The sequence below is a fragment of the Lonchura striata genome, chromosome 22 (assembly GCF_046129695.1).
Source record: "Lonchura striata isolate bLonStr1 chromosome 22, bLonStr1.mat, whole genome shotgun sequence".
Classification (NCBI taxonomy): Eukaryota; Metazoa; Chordata; class Aves; order Passeriformes; family Estrildidae; genus Lonchura; species Lonchura striata.
Genome location: NC_134624.1, coordinates 4288154 through 4306724, shown reverse-complemented (window position 1 = coordinate 4306724; position 18571 = coordinate 4288154). Strand labels below are relative to the sequence as shown.

Sequence of the window (18571 nt, the reverse complement as noted above, 5' to 3'; positions counted from 1 at the left end):
AACATTGCAATGGGTTTTTCCTCTTTCTGACCACCTCTGTTGGTGCCTAGATCCCAAATCTCCTCTTGCAGCCTTGCACTTCATGCCAGGATCTTGCTGGCCCTGCCCAGCTCCCCAGTTACTCTGACACGATGAATTTTGGTGTCACTGTTGGCACTTGGTTTGTCCTGGTGTCATCCACATGTCACACAGAGACTTCTCCACTGCTGCCTGGTTGATTGAATCCAGGGAGAGAGACACCACACTCTGAGCTCACCTGGGGGGAGATTTGTTGCCTTATTTTCACAGGGCTCTGGCACAAGCAGCGTGCCTTGGGCCATCCTTCACCCTCCAGCAGTTCTGCTGGAGTGGGTGGCCATGTTCTCTGGCCAGCAGCCCTGCTCTGTTTATTCAGTCTTGTGCCAGTATTTGAATTGTAAACTAAGCAGAACATTTTAAAAAGTGATCAGAATTCTTTCTACTAAGCGTTTTCATCACCAAATTCTGTTTGGTCCAAACCAGAGCTGCATATTCTCTAGGGGAAAGCTGCTGGGCTGAGGTCTCTCAGATTAACTCTGAGGCAAAGAGAAATGCTCTACCATTGTTTTGGAGCCAGAAAAATGGAAATCACACTTCCCAGCCTCTTATTTCTTCAAGCATCAGATATTGCCCCAATTATTATTTTTGCTTCTTCCCCGTTGAATTCCTCTAGGAATGCTAGGAGATGCCATCCACTCCTCCTGATTGTTCCTGGACCTCTTCTGAGGATGCTTTGATTCAGGATAGCCCCTCCTGTTGTACACAGAGCTCTGTGTGATACACTCTGTGTCCTGTGGAGTTTCTTGGCGTGGCTCTGGGCATCTGGAATGGGATTCCTGCAGCAAACCCTCAGGTCCCACTCTGGGGTAATGATCTGCAAAGGAACCAGTTAAAACAAATGCCTGTTTCAGTTGGGATCTAGAGAGGCTTGCAAACATGCCAGACCTCTGTAATGGATCTCTGGAGGGAGAACAGGGCCTGGAGGAGCTCCAAGTCCCACCTTCCTCATGCACATCACTGAAGAACAGCTCCCTCCTGTGCTCGCTGAGCCTTTGCTGTGCTCTGGGTCACAGCCAGCTGCTCCTCTGTGGAGGCATGGACTGGCTTTTCAGGCATGGTATCTGCTGGGTTTATTGGGGAAAAGTGCCCTCTTTTGCATTTCTTGTTGAGTTTTTCAACAAGTAGATTTTTTTTTCCACTCTCCCAATGATTGTAACAGGATTTTATTCTCCTGCAGCCAGCTGTTAGCAATTAGCAACTTGATCCAGTCAGGCCTGGGAACAGAGTTTAACACTTTCTTGCCTCTCAGAGGATATTGCTAATCCTGTTTTTACTGGTTTCAGGTTTGTGCTGTAGTTCTGGCACTTGGTGTGTATGTGTGGGCAGGGTGGGAAGATAGGCATGAGTACAGCAAAGGACTAATGCAGCTGAAAGAAAAGTATGGAGCCATTTACACAGAAAAAGTCCTTAGTAAGATGATTCCCAAGCAGTCTGTACAGAGGGTTGTATTTAGTAGTAATTCCAGCGTGTCCTAGCTCTGGGAAGTGTGTAACTTGGGAATCCAGTCTACTCCTGGATGAGATTGAGACTCTGCACCAATCAGTATCAGTAGCAGTGATTTCTGCAGCTGGAGCTCCTGAGTGGGGCTGAACCTCCTTCAGAATGTTTCACCCTCTGGAGGATTAAAACAATTCTTGCTGACCCTGCTTACAGCTGCAGCTGCTGTGGAGAGAGCTGAGAAATGGCATTGTTTGCTCCCTCTGTACATCACCTCTCCCAGGACTCACTGACAGGCACTTCAGTGAGCCAGCACTGGGAACCAAATGTGGTGGGAAGAACAAACCCAGCAGAACCTGAACCAGCTGCTGAGGTGCCTGTGCAGGGCTGCACTGCTGGAAATAGTTCACCTGTGCCACATACAAAGGTGAGAATTCATGGTACCAAACTGGGGGAGACAGGACTAGTCCAGAGCAGCCTTTTCTTCTGTCAGCAGTGCAGACACATCCAGAGGGGATTCATCCAGCTTGTCTTGGATACTCTTTAGGCAAGGGCCCAATTCAAAGCCAGCTTTTGTGGGCATAGAGCTGCTGGCAGGTGAGCTCTAGGTCAGCTCTGGAGCTTTCCTTTCCTCTCCTGGAGGCCAGACTGGCCTGTATGGCCATCTTCTAATTCTGATTGCAGTTCCCCCAAGCCATGCTATTTTTGTGGCCCTGCAGAGGTCCATGTGCCCATCAAGTCCTGAGAAGCCCCTGGTTCTCAGAGTGGCAGTACACATGTCTGTGCCCCCCAGTTTGTACCTTTTCTCCAGTGCTGGTTGCTGGCTCAGTGGCAGGAGCTGAAATGGTGCTTGAGCATTTTTTGTGTGACTTCCCTTGTCCCACACTTCATTCTTTCTTTCTTCCTGATATTTTACATCCTTATCACCCCGTTCAGGTGGTTCAGTGATGTGACTGCCTCTGTGGCAGTACAAAAGGTGTCATAAAACAAATGGGCACTTATGGTGCTTGTTCAGGTGAGACAGTGGTGCTGCTTGTGGTGCATTTATTCAGTTGCTGTGACATTGGTGGCTGCTGTCATTTTGAGAGGACTGGGGCACAGCACAACTATTCTTGTCAAAGGAAAGTCCTCATGTAAAGTCTCAAGGTGAGCCCCTCACAGTGCCTGCAGCCATCCCAGCTGGGCTCTGAGTGCTGATGTGCAGATGTGCTGATGGCAGAGGGTGGATGATGCCCTGCTCTTCATCCTTCTTTGCTGGGTTTTGGACCAGATGGGAAACAGGCACTGAACACTTGCTGATGTCAGGGGCTGCTCTCATTTCTTTCTCCTTCCAGCAGTGAGGCTTGGGCCCTCAACCTAACCACAGTCCCTATTTCAGTGCTTTCCCCTTGTTCCTGGACAAGTTAGAGAGAAATCCCTGTGTGTTTTGGTGGAACCAGCCTGAGTTGTGAAGCTCACACAGTTTGCCAGGCTCTGGAGGAGGATGAGGGTGTGCAGTCTGTGTGTGATGTCATTGGCCATTGGAGGGCTCCTTGTGGGGAGCTTTTAAACATGCAGCTCAGCAGTCACCTGGGACATGTCTCCAGGCTGCTGTTCTCCTTCCAGGGCCCTCTCAACAAGCTCTGCTCAGTGGCTGTGGGAAATGAATTTGTAGAAAATTCTTAGAACTTGATAGAAAGTTTACATAGTATGTATTTGTATGTAGACTTTGAGATAAGAAATATTAACTTAGTAATACTATAGAATAAAACAGACACTGTTGAGAGAGAAATGGAGCTAGAAATAAGTTTAAAGAGTGGTTTTGTAACTATGACTAGATACTTTAGAGAAATAGAAAGATGTAGTGGGGGGTGATTTTAGTTGATTGGTTTTAAGGTGTTTATAACATAGTGTGATTAAAACTGATAGGTTAAGAAAAGCTTATATTATAATTATTAAATAGTTAACTTCTGATTGTGATGGTGTGAATTATAACATCTGTATTGTCTCACCCTTCACATGAGACTAAAAATAAGAATAAAAGTTTTTAAAACACCTCTCAGTTGCTCCATCTCTGGGTCAAAAAAAGCTTAATCCAACAAATGTCTGGTCCAGCTTCGGCACCCATGGGAAGGATCTATCCCAGACTTCACCCCTGTGGTGCAGCTATCTGGGTCATGGCCACAGCACCACCAGACAGGTCTCTGCTGCAGGAAGGTGGCTCAAGTTAAAGCCTTGGTGTTGGTGACAGGTCCCTTTCCCAGGTCCTGTGGCAGGACTGTCTCCCCCATTCTGAATTCTCTGTAGTTCCCTTTGCAGGTCCTGCTTTGGGAGCTCCCAGGACACCTTAGCAAATCACCTGCATAAATTGACACTCACCAAGTCTGTCTTCTGCCCCAGAACTTCTTTACAAAGTCTCCCTTCAATTCAGTGCACAAAGTCTCTTCTCTGTGGGAGTTGCAGTCTGCCCTAGGATGGTGGGAATCCATGTGTTTTCAGCAGCAACCCTTCCATTCCAGGAGGAAAGAATGACCTGAGATGCACAAACAGCTGCAGAGTGCTTGGTCAAAACCTCTTCTGTGCTCACCAGACCCTCCTGCTGAGATCTGGGCTTGTGCTTTGCTTTTTGCAGGCTCACCACAGGGGATGCCACGGGATCACAGCCCCTTCCCAGCCCTGGCCAGGGTGCTTGTGTAGGGAGCCAGGAGGTGGCTGAAGCAGCAGGGATCTGGTGATTTTAAGGTGTTTTTTGGTTGCCTGGCTGGGCACAGCAAGGCACAGCCACCCAGCATTAGCTCCCCCTCCTGCCTGCGTGTTTGGCTCCCTTCCCAAGAAGGCCCTCAGTTGTTTTTCAGGCTCAGAGCCATCTTTTCTGATGGAATCCAGCAGGGACAATGGCCAGTAGCATATCCTTAGGAAAGAGAATAAAAACAGGGCAAGCTCCAGTGATTCTAACCCTGATTTAGCTTCTGGGTGTCCAGCGATCTGCAGCTGGGGGATTTCCCAAGCCAAAGGTTTTACCTTTGGATTTAAGGAGCTGTGTTCCTTGGGTATCCATGGCAGCTCAGGGCTGTGACTGTACAGTTTAATTATGCTGGGTGGAAAAAGAGAGCCTTTTGTTACCAGGCTCTGAGCTAATGGCATCTGATGCTCCTGCATGCATGCACTGGCACAATGGTGGGTCCTTTTATAGCCTCTCCTCCTTCACTAACAAATCCCAACATTCAGTGTTGCCTTTTTACTAAAACTCCTAGGATTCTTGAGCAAACACTTTAGCGTCCTGGCAACTTTACATTTATTGATTTGTTCTGTTTTCTTTTCTCCTGGCATTCCATTATGAAACAGAGCCTCTAACCTGCCTTCTGTAGAATTATCCTCCAGGATGGGAGCCTCCCAAGGCTCTTTGTAGTGAATGTGGGCACAAAGAATTCACATAACTGCTGATCTGACCTGTTCCTTTAGGTGTTATCATGGCTTTCCAATTAAACTTCCAGTGTTTAGGCCTTTGCTCTTTTCCTTGTTTCCAAACAGGAAATGAGTGTTCTCACCTGTGTGAGTGCACATGCACTTTTGGCAGCAGTGTGGCCATGCAGGGAGAGATTTATTTTCACCCTGCTGTGGACCTCTATCTTAAAGTTGTGTGGCAAGTTCCAAGGTGCCTGCTTGGCTACTTGGTGCCAAGGTTTAGGTGGATAAAGCCTGCTTGGGGAGCCTGGTTGGACTGCCCAGGTTAATTTGTAACTGCAGTTTCACTATTTGTTAACTTAGAAAGGGAAGGGAAGTATTGATGAGGGAGAAATTACTTTGCATTGGACTTGTTTAATTGCAGTTAAAAGGGTACATCCATCCACCCAGGACTCATGGCAGCTGAGGGCCTGGAAGTTGGATTGCACTGGTAGCTTTAGGGGTGGTGTAGACAGTCAAGTGATCATTGGTTCCTCTCTAAGCCTCTGATCTGGTGATGAGCAGAGCAGGGCTGAGGTCAAAGACACTCTTGAAGGCAGGGAAGATTGCCCAGCCTGTCACGAGGCAATGACACAGAGCAGTCCTGTCTCTGGAGGACTCATCCTCTCTCTTTGCTTTGTCTTTCAGAGATGTAGATGGCAGCTGCTGCCTTTGAAGGACTCGTCTGACCCTGTGCAGCACCTCCAGTTGCTACCATGATCTTCTGCATGCTGCTGCTGGCCTCCCTGCCTGAGCCTTCTGGCACCGAAGTCAACCCTGGTAGGGAGCTGCCAGGCTGGGAGAGGACTCGTCTCCCACCTTCTGTGTGCTCCTTTCTTTGCCTCTCGTGGGGATTGAGTGTGAAGGCTGCGTGTAGAGATAATCACTGTAGTTCCCAAATGTCCTCTGGACTGAGATATTCCTGGACAGCTGTGCTGGAGTGGGACACTCTCCTGCCAGTCCCAGGAAGGCCCAGCACATGGACATCCTCCTTTCTCTGCCCACCTGGGCCTGTCCTGGGCTCTGAATATCCCTCCATCACTTTGGCTGTCTGGCCTCCAGAGCAAACCTCGCTCCAGGCTGGCTCAGAGGTTCTGTGCTTGCTGTGGAAAACAAATTTCCAGTTAGCAAAGCATCAGCTTTAGCCACAGCTGTCCAGCCAGCCAGGGGCATTCTGGAGAGAGAAGTGTGGAAGGACAGATGTAAACTTTACCTGGCACAAAGATAGGGTGGAGACAAGGATATGAGCCTGAGTCCCTGTGGAGGGCAGGACCTCTCATCCTACAGCATTTGGCAGGATACAGTCATGATGGAGATGAATAAGTTAATGTGTTGCAAAAATTCCTGTAATGAGGTGTTTTGAGCTGGAGACAGTCTGTGAAACAAATGAGTTTAATCCTTTTCCAGCTTGGCTGAAGGTGTGGTGAGGCAGCAGTGCTACCCCGAGGGCCTGGGCTGGCTCTGCTGAGGCTGGCTCTGTTTGTTTGGAGCCCTTTGTGGCTGGCTCTGACCCTGCTCTGGCCTGTGGATGTTTGCAGAGGTTTGAGGTTGTGCTGCAAGCAGCCAGAAGTGAAGTGAGGGTTGTGGAGGGAGCTCAGCAGCACTCCTGTGCTCCTGTTGCACAGCATTCCCTGCACTCACACCCAGCGTGGGACTGAGGCTGCCTCTGCTTCTGGTGGCCAAACCTCCCAGAAGAGGAGGGAAGGCTGGAGGGGCAGCCCCATGCAGATTCCTTTTGGTGGTGGTTGGTGCAGGAGTGGCTCTGCCACACCAGCTCGAAGGAGGTGGGTGGGCTCTGAGCACAGGTCTGTGATTCCTGCAGGAAATAGCCCCTCACACCTCTCAGCTCTGCCTGTGACACCCTCGGGCAGCTTTGCTTCCTCAGCTCCCCCAGCTGCTCCAGTGCCTCTGCCTGGGGCTGGCCCTGCTCTTCCCAGGCAGATTCCAGCACCATAGCCCTGCTGGTGCTCCTGGCTCTGATGCCACAGGCTCCATGGATCATCCTGACCTCCTGGTCTGCTCTAGGAGCAGCCTGAAGCATCTCCTCATTGCCTTATAACTCACAGGGGCTGCTTTGGGGGTGATTTCAGACCTCTGGAACAGGGTCCTGGTGAGTCTCTTGTCTAGCAGGAGATGTTTGACCTTCCTGACAGATGGGCTGGGCCACCTCTCTGAGCCCCAGTGTCTCCTGAGTGCCCACTAAAGGGTCAGGAGTCCTGGTGGCACCTAAACAGAACCCAGGATGGTTTTGTTCAAAATAGGTGCATTTGGTGAGAGCCTCGTGCTGCTGGTTTTGGTGAGAGCTGTGGCCACTTTCAGAGTGCATCTCTCAATGCCAAGGACACTGGGTTCTGCTGCCAGCCCTGGGGTTGTGAAGAAATGGGTTTTGTGCAGTGTTGCAAGAAGAGTCAGTCCCCCAGAGCCCTTCCCAAGTAGCTCTCCATCTGGCATTGCTGGCCAGTGTGTGTCTGACCTTTAAGGTGTGACCACACAGGACTCCCAGTGCAGGAGCATAAAAAGCACTTCCTGCTCTCAGATGGTGACCCCACCTTTTTGGAACATCTCTATGCATTTACCCATAGCTCAGCAACAGATCAGGTTGTACTGGTCTGTGGTGGGACAGGTGAGAGTGAAGACAGTCAGGGCTGGTTTGGCTCCCCAAATAAGCTGATGGTGCAGTGTGAGAGCAGAGCTGGGACTCCTGGCTGGCTTTCAGCAGCCCCATTGTTCTTGATCCCAGGCAGACACCAGTTTCCTCCCAGAGAATTCAAGGCCTCTTGACCAAGCCCAGGCTGATGTGGGTGATACCAGGGGCTCACCCAGCTCAATGGCCTGGCTCCATCCCTCTGGCTCTGGAAAGGTGCATGGATGGGCTGGCACACAGCAAAGCTTTACCCCAGGGTACCCTCAGGTCACTGCAGCTTCCAGAGCCACTGCTTGGGTATTTATTTGCTTGTGGTGGCTGTGAGTTTCTTCAGCTGGTTGCTTGAACTCATGGGAAACTGTGGCATTGGAGTGTTTAATAGGTAAAGGATTTATATTCTATTTTGGAACTCTCCTACCTGACCTTTTGATGCATCCTGGTTCTGGTGTTTTGAGAGACAGCGAGGATATCTATTGTTCAATATAAATTAACTATGTCACACTTCAGTAATCCCTTTTGTAAAGATGAGACTGCAGATCTTTCTTTCATCATCTGTGTTGCCTTCTGATGCTGGAAGCAAGGAGCAAGAGCTCTATTCCTTTTCTGCCTGGCATCTGACCATGAACACGGGCAGTGCTGTAATGCTAATTCTAGTTTGTTTTATAGGTATTCCCATGATTTTAAAAATATTAACATTAAAGCATTAAAAAGAACAATTTTAGTATTTATTTATTAATATTAAAATCTAATATTTATTAACATTTAAATATTGACATTTAAAATATTAAATATTTTTAATATTAATTAACCTAGTATCATTAGCAAATGTCACCTCGCCAGCCATCTCCTTTACCCAATAATTTAGGAATGCTTAGCACATCACACATTCACTGATTCAGTGCCTAACAGCTGCAGGCAAACCCTACTGAAGCCCCACCCTCTGTTTGCAAACATTTCTACATCAGATCTGTCAGGCAGTGATTCAGCCTGAGGTGTGCTTTATTCTGTGTAGTGATAACAGCAAGGTGGTTTTCATCCCTCTGTCTTGTCTTATAGCTTCTGAACCTGCTGAGTGGATTTCATGGAATGCCAGAATGTCCTGAGTTGGAAGGGACCCACGAGGACCCTTGAAGTGCAGCTTCTGTTGAGCTGTTTCCAGGTTTGGTACGAGGATGGCAGGAGATGGGCTCCAAGGTCTCTTCCAACCCAGCCCATCCTGGGATTTTGGGAAACCAGGAGGACACCCAGGGCAGCCCTGCCTGAGGCAGAGGCAGCCAGAACTGCTCCTGTGCCTGCAGCAGTATGGCTGGCAGTGGTTGCATTCAGATTTAGAGTTTTCCCAAACATCTCTAATATTCCAGGACATGTTTAAAATCTTCTGTCAGGAGAGAGAACCTCGAGGCCAGCTAGGATTTCTCAGCTGCATCTGCAGGTTACTGGTGTGGGGAGCTTTTGGAGATGCTGGCTTGAGCCAATTGTGTCTGTGCTCCATGGAGGCACCAAGTTTGAGAGCATTCCCATGCTGGGGAGAAATGCTGCCTCCACTTGAGGCTGGAGGCAGGAGCAGGCTGGGATGAGGCAGGATGGATGGATGGGAACTCCAGCCTGCAGTGACAGGACAGAACAGATATTTCCATGACTTGTCATCTGTAATAGATGTTTAACTTCTCCCCTGTATCTGCACAGGTGAATGTAATAACTGTTCCCATTTGAGCACAAGTCAAGCATCCAATTTGTTCCAGGGGAAGAAAAATCTTGAACAAAGTCTTCCTTTTTATGTCACATTATTATTGATTAATAATTTGCCGTTGTAAATTTGGCCTGTGCAACCAGCAATAATAATATGGTTTGGGATTTCATGCTCTTAAAATGTTTCTTTGTAAAGTTTTTGCCTTGCCTGGGCTCTGCTGAATGTTACTGTTAGTCTAATGCATTACTTATAATTTCAGTTTATGATAATTATGGTGTATTTAATACCTTTTTTTTTTTTTTTTTGCATTCTTTATTTTAGCATTACCATGTTTATTTTCTGGGCATGATAGCATTTATTTAAACTTGCCTGGTGATTTTAAAAGAAAGGAGTGCTGACCTTTGTTGTTTGCTTGCCTGTGTTGCCCCTTGCAGCAATCTGTCGTTACCCTCTGGGCATGCACGAGGGGACCATCCGGGATGAGGACATCACTGCTTCCAGCCAGTGGTACGACTCCACAGGGCCCCAATATGCACGGTGGGTTCACCTCTGAAAACAAATTTAATCCTTTTTTCCCCCTAGAAACCCAATATGTGGCTGAGGAAGAAGATCCCCCACCATTAAAACCTTGTTTGCTGCTTTTGTATTCAGTCTGGGTAGTGCACAGTGAAAGGCCAGGAGGCCATGGCAATAATCACAGCTGTGGTACAGGAAATTCTCATTAAATATTAAGGGGAAAAACTCATTCTCCATGAGAATGAAGTGGTGGGAGGGGGACCCAGAGAGGTGGTGATGTCTCAGCATTTGGGGACTTGGCTGTACAGGCCTTGAGGAACACAGGGCAGCCTTGGAGCTGGCCCTGCTGTGTGTGAGCAGGGGATGGGACTGCAGACCCCAAGGTTGCCTCTGACACCCATCTTTCTGTCACTCTGTGAATAAATCTCCAAAGGATTTGGGACTTACAGGCAAGCCAGGGACAGTGCCCCTGGGATTCTTGTGGAGTGCTTTAAACTAAATCACAGGAAATCCTTTACAAGGATGAACTTTTCAACAGCATCCTATTGAGGAAATGGGCTGTGCTCACTCTGCCTCAAACACCTTGGAAATGCAGAGTTAAGGAATTGTCAAGCAAGCAGCTAAATTATTTTCTTCACTGTCAAGGAGGCCTACAGCTTTTCTTTACTTTTTTTTTTTGGTCATTTTATTTCTCGCAAAGTTATTAACTGATGATTCACAAAAGAGTTGCAAATGTGAATTTCCTTGGAATGGTTTGCAGTGGTGATATCAACCATTGCTACAGCTTTGTTGCAAGTCAGACAGAAATTTCAGGTTGACTGTGATACTTATATTTTTATGATGAATTCAGGCACTCCAAAATCATAAAATTCTCCTGGTGCTCAAATATTATTTTTTCTTAGTGTGTGGTAGAGCAGTGATGCTGTGTGCTGTGTTTTTAATAGTGTTTGAGCAGGCCTGTGGGTCTGACAGCTGGGAGGTTTTTCCTATGAGTATGGCTTATTTCCAGTGCTGCAAACACTTTGGGCACCATTTTACCATCCTCTCTTTGCTGGATGTTCAGAGGGTGAAGGCATGAAGCTGACCTCATTTGGTTAGAGGTCAGAGTTGTCCCATGCAGATGTCTGTTCCTGTCGCTTCAGTCACCCTTCCTGCCTTTTTTAGAGTTTTTTTTTTTACTTGCGATTCCAGTGTAAGAAAACCTTGCACAAACAGCTGATCAGCCAGAGATTAAAATCTTCTCTGGCCTGAGCCTTGACCTGCAGTGACTCCTCCTGGGTACCACCTTCCCTGATGCCCTCACTGATCCCATCAGGTGGAGATGGGGTAGCTGTCTGAAAGCCAAGGGCACTTCAAGGGCTAAGAAATCCCTGTTTGTAAAAAAACCCACACATTTTTGGTGTGCAGATAAATTTGTCACAACTACAGCTCTCACAATGTTCAATTGAGGAGCAGAGACCTCCCCCCAACTCTCCTAGCAGCATCCTACACCAGCAGCTCTGATGACTGCAGGAAATGTGAACTGTGCATTGAAATGACCCAGAAGAATTTCAAACAGATCTTATGTTGCTAAAATGTATTTTTAAGATGGCTCAACTTTGAGCTTTGTAAAGCTGAAGGAGGTGATCAAGCAGAAGTTAAGGCCTTACCATGTGGGGTTTAGGAGCAGTGAGGATGCACCTAGGCAGCAAGGTGTTGCAGAGCAGAGAGCAGTTCCCTGCTGAGCAGCAGGGTTGTTTCTGATCAATGGGGAAATTCATGTCTGGGGAAAAAATTACTACAAGTAGTTAGTGAAAGGTATGTGGGACTGAGGAGCTGTTCTGTATAGGGCAAACCTGTAGGATTTGAGTCTCAGCTGACCATCATCCCAAAGGGCAGAGACACTTGGTAGCCATTGCTGGTTTTGTTGCTTCCTCCCAGTCCTCACAGTTCTGCATGTTCCCTCAATTAATCATCGGAGATCTGATTCCTTTTAATGCGTGCGATTTCCCCCTCAGGTTACAGAGGGAAGAGGGGGATGGAGCCTGGTGCCCAGCTGGTTTGCTGGAGCCCGAAGATGTGCAGTTCCTGCAGATTGACCTGCACAAGCTGTTCTTCATCACCCTGGTGGGCACCCAGGGCCGGCATGCCCGCGCCACGGGCAAGGAGTTCGCCCGCGCGTACCGCATCGACTACAGCCGCAACGGGGAGCGCTGGATCTCCTGGAGGAGCCGCCAGGGAGGCAGGGTGAGCCCGGGGCTACAGGGCACGTCCTCCTCATCCTGCTTAAGTGTCGTGGTGGGGAAAGCCAGGTGTCTGCTAAGGAAGGCATGAGCCTCCCTTGAAATAGAAAATGGAAACCCCCTCCCTCTGAATTATAGTACTTTTGGAAGTAAGAGGCTCTTGGGCAAAGATGTGGGAATAGGAATAACAGTGCTTTGCTGGAACCCCTGGCCTGGTTCAGGGGCTCTGTGTGCTGGAAAAGTCTCTCCTCCACCCCGAGCTTCCAAAGAAAGGCTCAGCAGTCTCTGTTGTTCAGTCTCAAGGCAGTTTATTGCAAGTTATCTAAAAGATTTTCTTCTGGGGCTGCTGTGGTTTGCTCACAGCTCAGGCAGAGGCACACACACACCCTGACATCCTCTCTGACCCGACTGCTTCTTCTCTCCCCGCCAGGGCTGCTGCTTTTATATGGTACATTACGTGTAACATGGTTACAGTTTTTCCCAATGCCTATTACCTATATTAAATGGTGATTTTCTATCTTTTATATGGTACATTACGTGTGACATGGTTACAGTTTTCCCCAATGCCTATTACCTATATTAAATGGTGCTTTTCTATCTTTTATATGGTACATTACGTGTGACATGGTTACAGTTTTTCCCAATGCTTATTACCTATATTAAATGGTGCTTTTCTACTCTAAACCAATCTGTGAGTGCCAACATCACCAAGAACATGGAGGTGAGGAAGAAGAAGGAGGAAGAACAGGATCGGCCCACATTCCTCCATCTTAAAACCTCTGACCCCTATGTACAAAGTAAAACCCCCCTGTACAGGTGCTAAAACCTCCTTGTACAATACTAAAAAAATTTTCCCTCTACTTGGTAACTACCTCTACTACAATATCTAATCCTTTGTGACTGCTTGTTCCACCTTCAAAGTTGGTAATTCATTCCATGGCTCAAACCCAAAATCACAGCTGTTTCCAGCTGTCTGCCAGGGTCTCAAATGCTTCTGACCAAGGCCTGGAACCTCTAAAAATGTCTGAGGGACATTCTGAGTTCCAACAGTGCTTTACTAGGGAAATTAAATATACAAATGCAAGAGTACAAAAAAGGGAAAACAAACCCCTGCCAGAGTCAGAGCAGCCCTGTCCCCTGTGGGTCAGGGAGGTGGCTCAGCCCCATCCCAGGGGGGCTCAGCCCTCCTGCAGTGCCAGCTGTGCTTCTGCTGGAGCAGGATCCTGCACAAGGGGGGAGTTTTCCTCTGGAGCTCCAGGGCTGGGGGAGATGGGCCTGGGCTCCTCTGGGAATGCAGGGGGAAGAAAGCTGCTCCTCTGGGAATGCAGGGGGAAGGAAGCTGCTCCTCTGGGAATGCAGGGGGAAGAAAGCTGCTCCCCTGGGAATGCAGGGGGAAGAAAGCTGCTCCCCTGGGAATGCAGGGGGAAGGAAGCTGCTCCTCTGGGAATGCAGGGGAAGGAAGCTGCTCCTCTGGGAATGCAGGGGGCAAAGGCTGCTGTGCTGTTCCCAGGTCAGATTGGATCCAGGTAGGAATGTTTGGCTCCTCCCCTGGGCAGAGCCTCTCCCCATGGGATGCGGGAATTTTCTCAGCCATGCAGGGACACTCAGTGGCCATGAACAGAAGATAATTAATAATTAGTGGCCCATGAACAGCAGAGATCTCCTGGAGGGAGGATTGGCTGTGGGAGAGATAAAGAAAAGTGCCCAATGAACAGAGGAGAACTGCCCCAGCTCTGACAGATGGGAATTGAATACACACCCAGCTGCACCTTGCAGCCTGAGACATTAATGCATCCTACTCCGTCCTGGCTCTGTTGGAGCAGTGTGTTCTGCCTCAGTTCTGTGACACCTGGTCTCATCCAGCAGCACTGCATCGTTCCTGACATGGGGAGCACTGGGCTCAGCAGGGGCCAGGACTGGAAACTGCTGCTGGCTTTGTCTCTCACACAGTTTGGGTTTTCTGGCCCTGAGTGAGGGCATGCTCAGGAACAGCAGCTGCAGGATGTGGAGATGCGACACAAGGTGCATCACCTTCTTTGTTGCTCTCAGAATTTGGGCAGGATTCTCTACTCTTCTACTGTGGAGCTGGTACAAAGATGCTTTTTTCTGAGGGGATGTTTGAAGTTTTCTTCCTTTGTCCATGTCCCCTGACCTGACTCCCCCAAATCAGGAAAACTCTGGCTCTTCACTACCTGTCTGTGCATGTCCCAAACATCACATGGGTGTCCTTCTCGTAGACACTTGTATCTAAATTGGATGTCTGGATGCCTGCTTTGGGATTTAAAACTGGAGGGGGTGGCAGGGAATTAAGGAGTTTCTGGGTGTCTGATAGCAGTGTTTGGTGTGTGGATGTTGAGGAGGAAGGAGTTTAGAGAGTAGGAAATGTGCTGAGCTCACACACGGAGGCTTCCCTGCTCACCACAGTTGTCTCATGCTGTCTCCAGACCTGAGCACAGAGCTGGGCTCTGTTCATACTTTGTTAAACTTCCCCTGGGACTCTCACCTGCAGCTGTCTGACCTGGTCACCCTGCCTTCAGGCTTGTGGAGTCTGAAGACTTAAGTCAGACTAGAGAGGTGCTGGGTATGGTGATGTTTCCTTGCACTGAGGGTGCTTTGGAAGTCCCAGCAGGGTCTGCAATGCAATATTTGGTAGCAGCTTTTTATCTTGTTAATGAATTATTTGCTCACCCAGACCTTTGATCAGCTGTTTGCCATTACCATTATATTGGCCATCCCTCACATTTTGATGTCTGCTACAAAAGCTGTGTTTGTGGGATGGGAGGGGAGGTCAAAATAAACAGTGGAGAGTTCCCAGGACACTGTTGGCACTGAGGGGAAGGGTGAGGTCCCTGCCTGTCACTGCACTGCAGCAGGATGGGGTGGCTGGGGTGATGCTCAGTCCAGGATGCCTCCTGTGCAGCACCAAACACTGCAGCACCTCTGGAATTGTGTTGGCTTGTGGAGAAAGGACATCAGGGCCCTCCACCAGGTAACTGGTGATGAGGGCAAGCTCTGTTACCTGTTGCTGGAACCCATGGATCCCTTGAAGGAAGGGGTTTCATCCAGTAACTGGAACTCTCTGCAGCTTTCACTCACACCTGCAGCCCCACCTGCCTCTCTCTTCTCCCTCAGTGCTGCCTGTGAGGGTCTGCAGTGAGCAGGAGGTGAAATGGCAGCACCCCTCCCACCCCATCAGCCACAGGATGAGCAGCAGCAGCTCCCTCCTGCAGATTCCACCTGGGGAACTCTCCACTCCCAAACAAAGGGGCACAGGAGCACCACTGTACAGCCCAACAGCACAACAGGGAGTGTGGGAAATGGAAAGATAGAAACTTCCACAGACACTGAAGGGTTCAGTCTACAGCCTTGGATGAAGCTTGGATTTATGTAAAAATAAAGTACACAGACATTAAGTAGAAAAATCATAAACTTACATTTTTATAGTTATGACTACATAGTTATAGTAAGTAAGAATATGCCTTAAGTAAGAAAGAAACTATTGATAAGATGGTGAAGGGTTTATAATGTAGGAAGCTGTATTGATAAGATAGTGAAGGGTTTATAATGTAGAGGTGTAATTGTATAGAGTAAGCTAAGAGTTTAGAAGTGATAATAGAAGCATATGTGTGATAGTAGCCCATTGGATAAAAGTACCTGCAGTGCAGTAGAAGTAAGTAAAGGTGATAGGTTAGAAAAGCAAAATAAATTTTGTGGCAACTGTCCATTGGAGTAGAAAGTTACCTATTATCTTGTAGTGAAGATCTTGTGACTACTTTGAGCTATGGCCACCTGCTTGCTCTCAGAGATCTCACGGCCTCCGAGACTGAAGTTTATCTGAGCACTGAATTGTTCTTAGCCTGACTGTGGTGCCATCCCTTCCATCAGGAGAAGGGAGAGGCTGCAGCTGAGGCTGTTTCTCCTGCAGGTGATCGATGGCAACACGGACACCTACGACGTGGTGCTGAAGGACCTGCGGCCGCCCATCATCGCGCGCTTCGTGCGCCTCATCCCCGTCACCAAGGCGCCCATGACCGTGTGCATGAGGGTGGAGCTCTACGGCTGCGTCTGGCACGGTCAGCACCCCTCCCCAGCCTGGCACGGAGGGCAGCCCTGCCCGGGGCTCCCTGCAGCTGCTGCCAGCCCTCAAACGAATAAAAATGTCGCATGGACACAGGTGATGGGAGCCCGCTGATGTATTTCTGAGGCGTATGGCTTTCTTTTCCAGATGGTTTGGCATCCTACAGCATCCCTGAAGGAGGGACAATAGCAGCTCCCGGGTTCCCCATAGTTTATCTGAATGACTCGACCTATGATGGCTATCAGGAACGCAGGTGGGAGAAGTTGTCCTGTTCTCTCTCTGTCACCGTGCAAATTCTTTCCTACTCTCTCTGTCACTGGTATCTCGTATCCCAGATGCTTCTTCATGCTTGTAGGATGTTGGAAAATGCTGGGTAACAATGTCTTGATAAATTCATATCTGATGGTTTCAAGCTGGGCTGATACAGTAGAGCTTGGATATTTAAATAAAAGGATTTTATGTTCAGAGTAGGTGTTGCATGTAGCTGTCCAGCATGAACTTAGGAACCTGGGTCTGATGGGGAGTGTCAGGGAGCTGCAGATGTAGGCAGAAAACCCAACCTGCTAAGCCAGGACTCTTTGGAACGACTTAACCTCTAGTTCATGTGCCTGACTGGTAGAAATCTGCCTCTTCCAGCTGTTAATCCTAATTTGCAGTTCAAAGGCACGTGTACCTGTGCTCTAGTGACAGGAGGGCTCACCTGGGGTGAACTTACAGAGCCAAGGACTTACAGGGGGGGTCAGAATTGTGCCACACTGGCATCTTCTACTCTGGAACAGTGCTTGGGAAACTGTATGAGGGGCTCTGCACCCTCACATAGGAGCGGGGTGGGGCAGGGTCCTGGCAAAGAGTCCAGTCAGCCTTGGAAAGAGCCAGTAACTCTTCTCAGGAGCGATGGCAGAAATGATCCTGGCTAGGCTTGGCTGTGGCTCATGGTCTCACTTCCCACTTTGCTGCCTTTCTGTGCCTGCCTGCAGGTTTTTGCCCACAGGTTCCCCCAGCAGAGGATGGAGCAGTGTTCCTGCCATGCAGCTGCATGGTGAGATGCTGCAGTTTCAGCTCTGTTGGGAGAACACACAGTGTAATTTTCCACACTGTCTGTCTTTGTTCTCCAGAGGCTCTGCCTGTAGCTCAGCTTTGCTGTTGGTCCTTGACACCAGTCCAAATATTTCTGCCTTTTCTCTAGCTGGGAATGATGCTAAAATCCCAGCCCAAACAACATCAAGGTGGTGCTGCATAAGAACAGTGATCGAGTTCTTGTCCAGGATGAGTCAGGAGCAGGAAAATGGAAGTTTTGCTGGTACCAGTTGGAAGATGCCTGTGGTTTCCCACTGGAGCTCTGGCTGACTGTTGGTTTCTCCCTGGCCAGGCACCTGTATGGAGGGCTGGGCCAGCTCACAGATGGAGTGCTGGGGCTGGATGACTTCACCCAGAGCCACCAGTACCGCGTGTGGCCGGGCTACGACTACGTGGGCTGGAGGAACGAGAGCTTCAGCACGGGCGCGGTGGAAATGGAGTTCCAGTTTGACCGCCCACGGAACTTCACCTCCATGAAGGTAACTCAGCCTGGTCCCTCTCCAGGGGGACAGGCTTTGGTTCTGGGGGCTTCCAGGTTGCCCCTTTGGAGAATTGAGTGGGTTGGAAGGGACCTTGAAGCTCATCTCGTTCCACCCTCTTCCACAGGCAGGGACACCTTGCACTAGACCAGGTTGCTCCAAGCCTCATCCAGCTTGGCCTTGAGCACAGGAAGTGCCTGTATCCTCCTGAATCCAGAATTTGAGCAGGAGATATCCCAAATTTTCCATTGTAGACAGGTGAAGCAGATGAGCACTTGCTTCTTCAGAGCTCAGACTCTCCTTCCCATATTTACCTTGAAGGAATAAAAAGCAGACACCTGAACCAGTCTTTAGGCAACTGAGATGGATTTAGGATGCAGGATTTACTAACTCTTAAGGTAAAGGAATGTGGCTGTGCTTCCATTTTGACCAAGCAGCCTCAGCCTGTGCCTGTGCTGTGGGAAATTATTTAAACACACAGGAGAAGCACGAGTTGAACTTTGATTCTGTAGTAAACAGCAGGATCTTTTAAAAAGGATTGGTGGCTTTTCTTGTAGAGATTTCAAATGAAGGAGAACCCACCACATCCTTAAGTAAATTGTTTTGGTGGTTACTTACTCTGGTTTTATTTTGTCTATTTTTAACTTGCAACCGTTGGCTGTTTGCCTGCTTTTGCTGGCAAAAAAAAAAAAAAAAGAGAGTCCTGCCTTCTCAGAAATCTTCTGCTTCTAAACCATGATTTAACCACTCTCTTAATCTTTGCTTCAGTAAACTAAGTTGGCAGACTTCCCAATGCCTTCCTGGTGAGACCAAGGGTCATTTTTGGAGCAGTCACCCAATCCTTTCTTTCTTTGATGATTACTCTTTTGGAGGTACAGAATCCCATCAAATTGCATAAAAGAATGGTACCAATTTCCTGCTTTTGGA

At 48.6% G+C, this 18571-nt stretch overlaps 1 protein-coding gene across 3 annotated transcripts in view; it reads left to right on the top strand.

Moving 5' to 3' along the window:
• The window catches only part of LOC110482829 (discoidin domain-containing receptor 2), a 59479-nt gene that overhangs the window by 21259 nt on the left and 19649 nt on the right, over positions 1–18571 (top strand). For all 3 annotated transcript variants that reach the window (XM_077787835.1, XM_077787837.1, XM_077787836.1), the window contains exons 2-7: positions 5587–5718; positions 9707–9809; positions 11786–12014; positions 15936–16083; positions 16236–16341; positions 17458–17644. In XM_077787835.1, coding sequence (XP_077643961.1) covers positions 5655–5718; positions 9707–9809; positions 11786–12014; positions 15936–16083; positions 16236–16341; positions 17458–17644 — 837 coding nt within the window. In that variant the 5' untranslated portion in view covers positions 5587–5654. The remainder of the gene's footprint in view (positions 1–5586; positions 5719–9706; positions 9810–11785; positions 12015–15935; positions 16084–16235; positions 16342–17457; positions 17645–18571) is intronic.